Source organism: Centruroides vittatus, unplaced genomic scaffold, assembly GCF_030686945.1.
Source record: "Centruroides vittatus isolate TY-2023 unplaced genomic scaffold, ASM3068694v2 contig_199, whole genome shotgun sequence".
Classification (NCBI taxonomy): domain Eukaryota; kingdom Metazoa; phylum Arthropoda; class Arachnida; order Scorpiones; family Buthidae; genus Centruroides; species Centruroides vittatus.
The window spans coordinates 1,170,850-1,186,297 of NW_027121224.1; the positions used below are offsets into that span (position 1 = coordinate 1,170,850).

Genomic DNA, 15,448 nt, shown 5'->3' on the forward strand with positions numbered 1-15,448 from the left:
GTTATCCTGTTAATACAGATCAATTACTGTACACATATGCATTTACTTTTTTTGCCTGTATTATCTTTTGCCATGGCTATAAAAAAAATTATGATTATTGTATTTCTAGTTAATGTTGTATATAAACTTGAAATATAATTTGTAGCAATCTAATCTGATCCTTACCAATCTACTGCTCTAAAACTACTTAATTTCATAATAATTACATCAATTGATTTTAGAAATAACTGTGTTTATCACAAAACAGTGTCAATTTTCATATAAATTAAGGACTCAAAATCATATAAAATTCTGTATCAAAACTGTTACAACATTGAAGTAAAATAAAGATAAAGACAAAATTCAATTTATATACGAAACTACTCATATTCATTATCAAATTTATTTTGATTTACACTGCTTGTATTTAAAATATTTTAATGAAATAAATGTCCAGGACAAGTTATTAAATAACAATTTCAGTGTGCATTAACAAAATAACAAAAAAAGCTCAATATAAAAAAAATTTTCAATTTTTTTATATTGAGCTTTTTTTATAAATATAAAAATAAAATTTTAATTTAACCATTTAATATTACAAAATAATATACCTATGATCAGAATAAAGTTTTGAAAAATTTGAGACTGGTTGAGATGGATTTTCAAGATTCATTTTCTTCACCTGTGAAACTAGTTCATCAACATTCTCTATTAGTGATGGCAAAATATTATGATTATTTTGAACTACATGATAAATGGCTTCTGCTGGAGAAAAAGGCGATGGCTTTCTGGGGAAAACAAATAATATGTTCTATATTACAATTTATTTTGAATAGATACATAAAATAAAAAATAATACAATTTCAGTTTTACATAGATTTTAATAATTATTATTGTCACATATACTAGTTAAACAGAATATACTACATTATAAATACTAAATATCAAACCGTAAAAGTAAAATTTAAGCATTTTATAAAAATCTTTGACAATTAAATCAACAATTACAGTCCAGTCTTATAGTTAATGAATTTAATCATCAATATAATCACATATCAGCATTTTGTTGCAAGCTCTCAATCCTGTGAGCAAAGAAATGATTGGTGTTTTTCTTTGAAGAAAGTCTTGAGTGTTTCTCTCACATGGGTATTGTCATTTAACTGTATATTGACAATATGGTTCTGCAAAATAGTCTGAGATGTAAGTTGGATGAGGCAAACCTCCCAGCTCAGACTGGCCAGCTTCTCTAAGTTCATATTTGATTTATATGAGGCACATTGTTGTGATGGTGTTGGACTTAATCAATTTTTTGGGTGAAGTTCTTTGATCTTGGTGTTCAAACGATCCAGCTGTTCACAGTACAGTTCTTTTGTAACAGTGTGTTGCTCCAAAGTCGCTCCATCACGATGGCATCACATTCATTCCACCAAAAGCAAATCACCACCTTCTGAAACAGTTGGTAATTTTTTTTCACCCAAGAATGCTTGCAAGTCACATTGTAGTGTAAGACCCACTTCTCATCTCCACTCCCAATTGATTTATGCCAGCTGAATGTGCAATACTTGGTGAGCAATGAATTGCTCACCAAATACTGCATATGGTAACACATCAAATTTTGTTTGCAGCAGTCAATTCACAATACAACCACTTTCCTACTTTGTTTACCTTGCCAAGAGCATGAGGATGATTGGTGATGGTTGTATGGGAATACTCAAAGTTGTGCTAATTCTCTGGTGGTCAACCATGGTTTATTGTCTATCAATTGCAGGAGAATGTCATCATGGTGGAATTGCTGCCTGAATGAAGTTCATCTTAAAGTGCAAAATCTCCATCCTTAAATTTCTTGAATCACTTGTTACAGGTCTGTCTGTTGACTGTGTCCTCACCATATGCCTTGTAGAGATTGTAATTAGGCCACTGTTAAATTGATAGAGCAACAGCACACAAACATTCTCTTTTGAAAGTTTCATATTGTCAGACAGTGATAATGCATCTATTTCCAATAACATATATGATAAAATATTTTTTAGTTACTCTATTATATACCCACATTGAACATACTAAAAAAACTGGTTTTAAAACTGAAATGTCTAAATTTCACTTTTACAACCTGATATAAAAATATACTAAATAAAAAAATTAACACAATATCTATCAATAACATTAAAAGTACACCATTGCAACTTAGAAATAATTTTTTATCATTACTGTTTAAAAACTGAGTAAAAGTTATTTTCACTTAAATATTTTCAAATTTTTATTCCATTTTTAGATACAATCTCTAGATCATCAAATATCTTTATTATAACAAATTAACAGCATAGAATTTAAACAATGATGTCATAATTACAGAACCAATTAATTATCTAACTTACTTATTTAATAAAAAAGTTGTCAGGACAAATAAGTTTAAATTTAGAAAATTTATTTAAAAATTCTCTGCCTCGAGAGTATTAATTCTTGATGTGAATGAAATGAACAATGTTCAAGGACTTTTTTTATGTATTGTCTCTTTTGAGAATTTAGTAAATTTTGTAAGGTTTTACTTATTTAAATTTAATGTAATAAAGAAATATATAAACAAAAAATAATTTCAGTTTAAACAAGTCAACAAAAATAATCATAATTAATCATAATCATAATAATCATAATAAAAAGAAATCATATTTAACATGTAATTAAAATTTTTTTTAAATGTAGTCCAAACAATGGTAATTTGCTCTGAGAAAATCATTTTACTTAAACACATATATGTGTCTGTAATAAAGTAATCTAAACAAAAATACATTTGATATCATTCAATCAAAATGAATCTGCATCTTCTAAAATAAGCATTAAATAACTACAGTATATTATTATTATGTTGGGTTATGTGAGATATACTCGGTTAACATTGGTGGCTATGTACTATGCCAGACCAAAGTCAAGGCATAGTAACCAAAACAGAAATTAAAAAAGTGTATCAGTGTGTGTGTCTGTATTCAGGAATTTTCTCACAATATGACATGTATTCAATATAGTGGCCTTCTGTAGTATGATGTATGTGTTTCTATTCAATTGTAACGTGCCCAGGCTTTTGTGTAGTGTGTGTGGTATGACACCTGTAGAGGAGAGAACAACAGGTACAATAAGCACCCTATCCATCCTCCACAGATGCCTTATTTCCTGGGCAAGTTCTGTGTACTTGCTAATTTTTTTTTTTTTTTTTTCAATTTATAATAATAATAATAATAATAACTCTCCCGTGGTCACCACCTGGTCGTGGTGGGAGAGCCCAGTAATTTTACTGATCCATAGGGCAATGCAGGCTGGAGCATAAGCTCCTGGTAGGGACACCCATGCCAGTAAGGTCTATGGGGAGAAATGAAGCTAAGAGTGACCACGCCCACATTCTGTGGAGATATTCATCATGGTAATAACTAGATCAAAGTGTGATACCGGCTCGGACGTCGCCCGGGTTAACAAGGTCCGCGTTCGTGGGTTAGGCAGAGGCTCACGTTCGAAAAATAGGTCACAGTCTCCCTTGGTTACCGGTGGCGAAAGCAGCACCGGCCCAAGCATGGCTACTGCAATGCCCTCAACAGATGTGAGGAACCAACCCAGCCTTGGTGTTTCTGTGGCAATGCATCCACAGACCACAAAAGCTGGAAAACCACGCCAACGGATGAAATGGACAGTAGAAATGAACGAGTTTATCATCCGTACTTATTACACCATCACAAAACTCGAAACAAACATGACAGCATACAGACAACAACTACACCATAGATTCACACAACAGTATCCTCATCTCACTGTCACCGAACAAAGGGTTGTTGATCAAAAAAGAACAATTATACACAACAACCTTATTCCACAAACAACACTTGAACTTATCAAACAACAGGTTGCTGATCAAATACATCAACAGACAGAAACATCTAACATTAATGAAGATCATGTAACCTGTCAGAATAATCCAGCAACAAGCATTGATAATAACACACATACAACAATTACCACTAATGATACTACAGACACTTCCTCGTCCATCACTGATAACATAGACATGGATTTAGTTAATACGCTCTCACTTATATTTCAGGAAACACTCACTAAATATACAGGCACAGATCCCACACAACGACCACGAATACCAAAAATCAACACGTCAAAGGAAGTAGGAAAAACACTAAATTATGTAAACACTCACTTAATACCACACTACATTCATTCAATTTCTACACTCGCAGACATTCATACATTAGTTTATGCTGGGGCAGTCACAGTAGTGACACACCATGGACTGAAAGTACAGTCACAGACAAATACACAGAAAACACAATACTATCACAAGCCTGCCTGGCAGAGAAGAATAGAAATACAAATAAATGACATTAGACAGCAATTAGGCAGGCTGACACAATACACTAAAAGCAACATAACACCCAAATTAAGGAAACAGCTCAAAAACATTTTCAAGAAAATAAAAACACACACAAAACATGAACATCACAACACACGCATTACAGAATACATTGATACACTAAAACAAAAACTTGCTGCCAAAGCACGTAGACTCAAACGATACAAAACATGTACACTACGAAAACAACAAAATAAATTATTTACAAACAATGGAAAACTCTTTTACAGACAAATTAATAACAAAGCAAACACTGATACACAGCACAGTGGCACACCAACAGAAGAAGAACTCACAACATATTGGTCTTCTCTTTGGTCCAGTGCTGTCACGCACAATGCTGATGCAGGCTGGATTGAGGAGGAGAACAGAAACTTGCACAACATACCAACTATGCCCTGTGCTGAAATAAACATACATGATTTCCAATACACTGTTAACAGAGCACACAACTGGAAGACACCTGGTGTAGACAACATTCACAATTTCTGGTACAAAAAGTTTACATCACTGCACCAGGAACTAGCTAAACACCTAACACACATCATCATCAATCCACAAGACATGCCAAATTTTCTTACTCAGGGCATCACCTACATGAAACCTAAAAACAACAATACCACAGACCCCACACAATACAGACCAATTACCTGTCTTCCAACACTCTACAAATTATTGACATCCTGTATCGCAAACAAAATATAAAAACATGTTGAAGAACACAACATTCTAACGGAACAACAAAAAGGCTGCTGTAGAAATCACAGGGGATGCAAAGAACACTTACTCATAGATTCAGTCATTCTATGGCAAGCACACAAACAACACAGAAACATACACATGGGATATGTAGACTACAGAAAAGCATTCGACAATGTTCCACACAGTTGGCTGCTACATATTCTACACATATACAAAATACATCCATCACTCATTGCATTCTTTCAAAACACTATGCAGCACTGGAGAACAACACTACATCTCAGGGTTAGTAACACTTCCATACAAACAAAGCAAATTTTTATTAGGCGAGGAATTTTTCAAGGAGATTCCTTGAGTCCTCTCTGGTTCTGCCTAGCCCTGAATCCATTATCCAACATGTTAAACAACACGCAATATGGTTACAATATCAGACACGAAAAAACAACACAGTATACACTGTCACATCTCATGTACATGGATGACATAAAACTTTATGCATCCACACAAAAACAACTTTATCAACTCCTACAAATCACACATTCATACACCAAGGACATACAAATGGAATTTGGCCTAGATAAATGCAAAACAGTTCACATAGAAAAAGGAATCCTGAAGAAAGAAGATTTTGCACTTGGAAATGGAGACATTATTGAATCCATGGAAGAGGGCGAGTTCTACAAGTATTTAGGATTCCAACAGGCCAAACTAACAGAACATACACAAATAAAGCAAAGATTAATTAAAGAATACCAAAGTAGGTTAAATGCTATTCTCAGAACACAATTAAATGCAAAACACACAGTTAAAGCAATAAACACATATGTCATCCCAGTACTCACATATTCTTTTGGAGTTATACATTGGACTCACACAGATCTTGAGCAACTCCAAAGGAAAACAAGAACAACACTTACTAAACATAAACATCATCATCCTAAATCCGCCACAGAAAGATTAACCCTTCCACGTAAAGATGGCGGACGTGGCCTGATTGACATAGTTAACCTTCACTACAAACAAATACAGTCACTGCGAGAGTTTTTCTACAAAAAACAAGAAACATCACAATTACATAAAGCAGTAACTCTAGCAGACTCAAATAACACACCATTAAACTTACACTCACATCATATGGACACAATGCAACATATAAAAAGCATAGACACCATTAAGCAATCGTGGGCTCAAAAGGCACTTCATGGCAGGCATCCTTACGATCTGGCCCAGGATTTTGTTGACAAAACTGCGTCAAACAGCTGGTTAGCTCGGGGTTGCCTCTTTGGGGAGACGGAAGGATTCATGATTGCCATACAGGATCAGGTCATAAATACTAAAAACTACAGAAAACACATACTCAAAGATGCAACACTCACGAATGACACGTGCAGAAAATGTCACATCATGCCAGAAACTATACAACACATCACTTCTGGTTGCAAGCTCTTGGCACAGACAGATTATTTACACAGACATAATCAAGTAGCAAATATAATACACCAAGAGCTTGCAAACAAACACAAATTAGTAGACATCCACGAACCATACTACAAATACATTCCACAGACAGTATTGGAAAACAACACGCACAAAATGTACTACGACAGAGCCATAATCACAGATAAAACAATTTACCACAACAGACCAGACATCACACTCATTGACAAACACAATAAAATCACATACATTATAGACATATCCATTCCAAACACTCACAATATACAAAACGCATGTACTGAAAAAATTAGCAAGTACACAGAACTCGCCCAGGAAATAAGGCATCTGTGGAGGATGGATAGGGTGCTTATTGTACCTGTTGTTCTCTCCTCTACAGGTGTCATACCACACACACTACACAAAAGCCTGGGCACATTACAATTGAGTAGGAACACATACATCACACTACAGAAGGCCACTATATTGAATACATGTCATATTGTGAGAAAATTCCTGAATACAGACACACACACTGATACACTTCTTTAATTTCTGTTTTGGTTACTATGCCTTGACTTTGGTCCGGCATAGTACACAGCCACCAGTGTTAACCGAGTATATCTCACTTAACCCAACATAATAATAATAATGATTTTGAATCATTATTATTATTATTATTCCTTAACAAATTTATCCTTCATTTTATTTTTCCGATATTTTATCTTCTGTTTCATCCTTTTTTCTTATCTGCTTTGAGCAAAACCATTTCTGGGCCACTGAAAATGAATTTGCTTCCTTCCTATTCAACATCTCTATTTTAGACCTCTTCCTATATCCATATCTTTCAAATGTTCTTTCCTAATCTTAATTCACTTTCTCAAACTGTTTCTTTTTTTTGGTAATTAGAAAGAAATAAGATTTTTCATTTATGTTCCTTTTTCCTTACCATCTCTTCCAATCCTATTGACTTCATTCTCTTTTTAACTAATCTCATGAGTTTTCCATACTTTCTCTCTTAATATTCTCATTATTTTTCTATAATACTTTAATCTTTATTCATATCCAAATGCAATCTTATAAATTCCTGTTATATTCTATTTCTCTCTCCATTCTTGGTCTTTTTCAACATCTGAAAAGTACAAAATTTCTCCTCTCTGCAAATTTTTGCATTTATTGTTTTTTCTGAGTCTTTTTTTAACTGTTACAATGTTAAACATTGCATTCATAGTTTGATGAATTCAACATTCTCACTCTTGCTCTTTTTTCTAGCCACTCCTTTTTTAATCTGTTCATGCTAACTACCAATAGCATCACAGACTGCTTTCTTTTATGACACATGATAACATTCAGTCTTACCTAGGGAGTAACAAATATTTCCTTGGATTTAAGAAATTAGACATGTTTTAAAATGTACAGAAATCATGGAATTAAAAAGAAAATTGTTTCAAGAAACAACTAAAAAAGTATGAATATGGAAGAATCTAAAAAGAGAGATGATGACAAAGAATGCAAACTCTTTACTAGTAATGACTTTGTATGAATAAGACAGAAGACAAATACTAAACAGGGAGTGAAAAATACAATGACTAAAGAATAGTGATAAATTATTTTGTGCTAATATTAGAGATAATAAACTTTTTTAGCAGATACGAATCCACTCTGATTGAATATCCTTAATGCATTTCTGATTAGACTGTTTTACTACAGACGAACATTATTAAAATTAATTAATCATATAGAAAACCTTTAAATGACATGATTTGTTCAAAGATTAGCATTGTTTGGTTATGGAAAGCTAAATTTTTTTCAATAATATATATAGTGATGATTATTATTAATTTATTTTTTGTATGCTTACATACTACTAATGCTACTTTATTTTATTATTTAAATAATTAGATAAATTAATTCAAGAAATAATTAAGCAATTTCAATTACCGTATTTTACGGACTATAAGACGCACTTTTTTCTTCGAAAAATTGCCTCCAAAATTCAGGTGCGTCTTATAGTCTGTAAAATACGGTAATTTGTCTTATCATTCATTTTATACCTTGTCAATTTATCATTATGGAAATATTTGATGTTCTAAAAGTTTTTTACTTTTGAAAATTAATTAAAAGTCTAAAAACCCTTATATAAAAATAAAAATTTTTTGTTTTACTTTTAAATAATGATATATAAAGTTATAAAAGAACTATATTTACTATGAAAGACCTAGTTATGCATTTGTCGTTTAATAAAGAATTGGAATAAATGTTATAGAAATTTTTTCAGTTTGTTCATTTTTAGCATTTCTTAAAAATACTCATAGAATTATTTAATTACTCTTTAAAAAATTCTTATTGCCTGAAGAAATTTTTATAAGTTTACATATTTTGTATTGAAAAATGTATAATAAAACATATACATAATGACAGTTTCATTGTTTGCATCTGATATAAAGAATTGTAACCTAAAAAAGCTGTGGAATTTTTTCCACCTGTATTTCGTCTATTATTTTACCTTTTAAAATAGTCAACTTAAAAATTATTTAAGTTATATACATGATTTTGAATCATTTTAACACATTAAAAATAACAACTTACTTATTATATCAAATTGTCAGAAAAATTGAGTAAAAGAACCAGAATAAAATATATATCCTTAATAACCTCTTCTGAATACAGAAAAAATGTTTGTGTAATATACTTTAAGAAAAAAGAGTGAGTAAAAAACTTAGAATTACATTATTTTGAATAGTATTTTATATATTTTTTAATTATATTATTGTAAATAAAGTAATTAAAGCATATTATGATAACTACAGAGAATATAGAATTAAATAAACATTGTGTTTTTAACTCTTAAAAAAATACTAAATAAGTAGATTAAAATAAAAATTTGAAAAACTTAATCATGTAATGCTAATAATAAATTATGAATTAAAAGGAATATGTTAATCTATAACTAGTAATATATGTAATTCCTTAGTTTTTTGAAACCTTTTTAACATTTTTAACTTATTGTTAATCACATATCACATGTGACATTTGATTAGCAATATGTTAAATATCTTTCTACTGAAGAAATACTTGACAAATAATTAATATATATATATATACTATATATATTTATAATATATTTTAATAATTCATAATTTATTATTAGCATTACATGATTAAGTTTTTCAAATTTTTATTTTAATCTACTTATTTAGTATTTTTTTAAGAGTTAAAAACACATTGTTTATTTAATTCTATATATAAAAAAACGGATTAAATCAGAAAATAATTTTAAACATTTAGCTTATATTTTATTAATTCTTACTTATTCATTTTTTTCTTTGCATTTAAAAAGTCTTGTCTTTCTTGATCAAGTTTACTATGTAATTCTTGCAACTGATTATCTACATATCTGTACAAGCATCTGATTTCCTTCAATTTGCGAGCACTTATTGGATCTAAAGCACGACTTTTCAAAAGAGAATAGTATAAAGGATCTTTACTTTTCATTTCTCGTGAGCGAGCATCTTCTATCATTGCAAAAGTTTCTAGTACTAATGATTTCAAATTATGCAAATCTAGAGAAAGAGACTATAGAAAAGTTTTGCAATTATTATTATTTAAAATATATTTATATTTTAAAATTTTATTATGATAAATATAATACCTCCACATTTTCTCTAATTTCTACATCAAATGCTTCCAATTTAGTCATTTTTGTCTTGAAATTTTTCATTTCTTCCTTATTTCCAATATTTACTTTAAAATTTGCTACTTTTGTCTGTAAATTTTGAACTTCTTTTTGAAATTTTGCTACCTTTGAAAAAAATATGAACCATAACAATTTATAATTTAAAGAAAATGATTTATGTATAATTTATAATCAAACTGAATACCTCATTTTGAACAAGCAAAACAAGTGCTTGCTGAGTTGTAATATCTTCAGAAGCATCCTATCAAAAATTTTAAAATTATTATATATCATTATAAACCCAATAATCTTACAATTTCTAAATTGTGAATACATTGCATAAATCATATCAGTTAATTTACAAGCACCAAATCAAAAATATAAATGACTCCTACAGTAACATCTATCAATATAATTTAAATATCTTGAAATGAAATAACAACTTTGTAATCTGGATATTCTAAAAACAAATATTATGGTAATAATTTTGTCAAAAATTCTCCAATTAAATTATTTGACTCCAATGTGAAATTGATCTCATTGAACACTTTCATATAGAACTTCATTTTTACATTAGAAGAATCCATTTAAAAAAACAAACATATTTTCAAAGGGATTTTTGAACATAATTTTAGTAATGTAAGATTCTGGAAACCTTTACAAGATTAAGATAAAAACTTTAAAAAAATCAAAATAAAGAATAGAATCTTTAAGATATAGTAGTCACAGATACAGAAAAACTTATATGAAAATTATGCATTACTATACAAGCAACAATCATCTTGTCCAGATTATCTTTGCTGTAAGTTAAAGCACATTTAAATATTTTAAGTGAACACAATACAATACTAAAAGCATGTTCTATCACTCCTCTTCCACTTCAACAAATATAGTAATTATAAATTCTCTGCATATTGGTAAATATAGAACTTCTTAAGTAGAGACAATTAAATTTGATTGTAGAAGAAAGGTTTCATCTCCAACAAAGTACACAGGAAATACATTATTCATATGTGGCAATTTCATCAATGGTACATAAATCCAAATAAAAAATATATTTTCCTAAATTAAAATTCTTAAAAATGTCACCCTCACTTTTGCTTCCAGTGCATTTAAAATCAATTCATAAAAATTTGTATTTTGAATCTCATACAACTAATATTAAACCAAACAATTTCCATAATTAATTGAGCCATTTTCGATACTATTAATAATTATAAGTTAAGTAAATTTGGCATTAGAGATAGACATTAAGTGTCATCTCTTATTGAAATTAATAATTATAATGATTTAAAATTTATTAAATAATTTAGAACAGTCTGAAAGAAAAAGTTATGTGAATGGTTATACCAGGATTTAAATATGTCTGCAAATGAAAAATAGTTTTGGAGATCTGAATGGCATAACTGGGTAATGCACTGCATGGTAAGCAGAGGTTGCAGGTTCAAATCCCACTCCAGGTCAATTCTTTTCTTCCAGACTGTTCTAAATTATTTAATAAATTTTAAATTATTAATTTTGATAAGAGATGGCACCTAATGTCTACATTTAGCAAATGCCTTGTCTTACAGATATAGTTCATGAATCAAATGCCTGCCAAAAGTATAAGATAAGCATTATTGAAATATTTTACATTCCAAAAGTTTTTTTTTTTCAAGTTTAGATAAGTATCTATTGATAATATAAAATTGGCTAGCTGATTGGAAATAATGAATCATCACTACATCTAAGCCAGTAGCCATGTTTGTTTATAACTTCACATTTCTACACAAGCACTAGATGGTATTATATATTTTGTTTGGTCATCTAATATATTGCTGTTCAGAAAAAGGAAACAGAAAACTGAAAGCACATTTTTTTTTAAAAATTCAAAAATGACTCAATAATAGTAAATAAAATACTTTATGAAAAATTAAAAAAGTATATATGTAAGAGAAAATAAAAAATAATTTTATCAAAAAAAGTATTTTATTATTATTTTTATTTAATGTACTAAAACAAAATAATATAAAAAATAGGGTTTAGTAGATTTTAATAGGCTTTAAATTTCACATATTTCATTTCTTGATATAATTTTTATATAAAGTACAAAAAATTATTTAATATATTTGAAAAGTAAATTTAAATTTTTTCTTACTTTTTCATCTTCTATTTCCACTTGTTTTTTTGATTCTTCTTTTAAAATTCCTTCCTTACATGCTGATTTAACTTCATTATCTGATTGTTTTGGAATTAAATCTACTTTATCCATTGTAATTTTGGATGAAATGTCTTTTGCCTCTGTAGTTTCTGATTGTATTAAAGAAATTTATCATAAAATTATCATTAAAAAAATCATTCACTCATACATAAAATAATTTATATTTTAATCACTTCTATTATGAAAATTTAAGATGCAATTTTATTTTAATAAAATATTAAAATGAGGAATTAATTTCTAAGGAATGTAGATTTCAATTAATTCATATATTATTTTCGAACAGAAATATTGTATTATATTTTAAATAAAACTATGATTTTACAAATAATTTGCATTAAATTAAATAACAATTTCAAAACTATTCTCTCCATATCAGCATATATAATTACAGTAGAACCCTGTTAAGTAATGTTGACTGATGAGATAATATGAATAGTCACAACCATTTGGATTAAGAATTATCATAAAATATTTATATTACATTTCACTTTTAAGCTCTTTTATACTATCCATAGTAAATTTAATCATATATATGAACAATTTTAACAATATTTATTACACAGCTAATATATACAATAGTTTTAATAAATTATTGTAGTTACATTTTAATATGAATGTATTGTCTAACATTGAAGTTAAATAATAAAAGGTCAGAAGAAAATTATTTTGTAACACATTAAACTTCTTTTTTGAATTACAATATAAGAACAATAGTGTATTCACTTGCAAGTTTGCCTCATATAATGCAGAATTTCAGATAATTAGGTTCTAGTGAATTTATCTTTTCTATCATGCTAATTTCCCCAAGTAAGTCTTGAAATACAACAATGTACAGTACTTTAAATCAATGAGTGTCAAAATGGGATGTATAAAAATGTTTGGGGAAAACAGGAAAATTTGCAATTGATCAATACTGTTTTTAGCATAAAGTTAGTTCATAATTTTAAAATGGTAATACATAGAATGACTGAAGAATCCTTTTCTAATACTGTATTTAGGCATGTATGCTTTGATATGATCACTTAGCACACACCTTTAAGTTACTTTTATTTTAAATGTAAATTTTGCTATATATTGTACCAGTACATGCTAGTTTTCTTTACAGATAAAGAATTGTGTCATTAAAAAGCTGGTTTGCTGATCACTGCTTTAAATAACTATTATTCTTCAATCATCTATATTATAACATATTTATTAAATAATTTTTAATGTGAAAATAGACAAATTTATTATTGAAAAAATTTTAAATATTAAAATTTGGTAAATATATTGTTGCTGTAATCAGTTATTGAATATTCATTGTCTATACTGATCTTTTCCTTTTTTCTGTGCATGCGTGTATAAGTGTGTGCATTTTGTTCTCTCATATTGTTGTCTACATTGTATATATACACATTGATAACAATATAAAATGACAATTTAATAATTTTACATAAATTAATCAGTTATCCTTTCGGGATTCACATGCTAAGTGACCATATCAAAGATACATTTAAATTTGAAATCAATGAAATATAATGAGCTTTTTGAAACACTCCACATATATAAAAAATGCTAAATATAATTTATGGCAATTCATCTTATAAATAAAAACATTCAAAAAAGTTTAAAGTACAGTGGTGCCTCATATAACGTACTTAATCTGTTCCAGGTGCACGTCCGTTAAGTGAAACGTCCGTTATACGAAGCGCATTTTCCCATAGAAATACATGTTAAAACATCTAATTCGTTCCGCAGCATAAAATAACCGTACTGTATCCTTAAAAAATGAACATGGGGTGCGTTCTTTTATTTCTCTGCGTAACTCTGCGCGAGCGATATCCGTTTAAAAATTCCCGCAGAACGTGTTCCTAAATTCCGGTGGGAGTGCTCACCGTCGAATGGCAAAAACGGCCGCTTGTAGCAGTAGTTTACGGTAGAAAGCATAATGGCGTCCTCCATGGCTCAGATAGTTTCGTTTCGGGGTCCATTATGTGGTTTTATGAATGAAAATTTAGAAATTGTGAAAGCACGAGTTAGCGCACGAGGTGATGTAAGTGTCTTTACAAATTTTTTTCGAATGGTAGCCAGCATTCTAATTTTTTTCGTGGTTATTTTGAATGCTCTTTCAATAAATAATCCATTTTATGGTTGAATTTTACAATTGGGATCCTTCTTTTGCCTTTAAAAGCTCATATTTTAGAATTATAGATTCCTCCATCACAATACTATCGATAGTGCAGACGTTGCCATCTTTCTTTCTTTCACCGTCGTTTCTAAATGCCTACAAACAGCAGCGCACTCCTGTAGTAGCGGAGACGCAGAGCGACCGCTATTAAAAAACGCACCCATGGAGCAGTCACCAATTATGCCAGAAAGTCCGTTGTTCGCAGCCAGTCCGTTGCTCGAGTCACATAACGGCCAAACAGAAAGTCTGTTTATTCGAGGCGTACGTTATACGAGGCACCACTGTATATTAATTCATTGTATTATTAAAATATTTACCTGGGGTAAGATTGCTTTGATTTTGATTCTTTTCCACAATATCTTTATTTTGAGATGGAACAAATGATGAACTATTATCTTTTACTGGTGAAATAAAACCATTGAAACTGTGGTAATATAAATTGAAAATAAACATTTTCTTAATATATATGACTTATGATATATATATTATACTTATGATTATATATATGATGAAAAACATCTTCTTATATGAAATAACTTCTAATTATTATTATTTTTCATTTCATTTATAATAAATTAATTAAATTATTTTGAGAAATATAATAAATTATTATAGAAATAACAATTTTAAACAGTAAGTGTAACACTGATATTCAAATAGAGTGTATTAATTTATTTAGTTAATAGTATCTAGTTAACTAAACAAATTTTTTGCTAACAAAGTATCAGGTTAAAATATTAAAATATAAAATTAGCTGTTAAAATAAATAAGGCAACTAAAATTTATTTTCACTCTCTATAGGCTATAATAAGCTTATAGTTGAAATTATTCTATAAATAAGAAACAAATTAAAATTGCATAATTTAAGAGAAATTTAAAATAATG

General features: G+C 29.1%; 1 protein-coding gene across 3 annotated transcripts in view; it reads right to left on the reverse strand.

The window, feature by feature from the left end:
• Positions 1-15,448, reverse strand: part of Nup214 (nuclear pore complex protein Nup214) — a 97,197-nt gene that overhangs the window by 30,417 nt on the left and 51,332 nt on the right. For 2 of the 3 annotated variants that reach the window (XM_067264923.1, XM_067264922.1), the window contains exons 13-18: positions 14,881-14,987; positions 12,334-12,485; positions 10,402-10,458; positions 10,173-10,322; positions 9,831-10,096; positions 591-767 (exon numbers count right to left, since the gene is read on the reverse strand). In XM_067264923.1, the coding sequence (XP_067121024.1) occupies positions 591-767; positions 9,831-10,096; positions 10,173-10,322; positions 10,402-10,458; positions 12,334-12,485; positions 14,881-14,987 (909 nt within the window). The remainder of the gene's footprint in view (positions 1-590; positions 768-9,830; positions 10,097-10,172; positions 10,323-10,401; positions 10,459-12,333; positions 12,486-14,880; positions 14,988-15,448) is intronic. The other variant, XM_067264924.1, reaches the window with a different exon arrangement.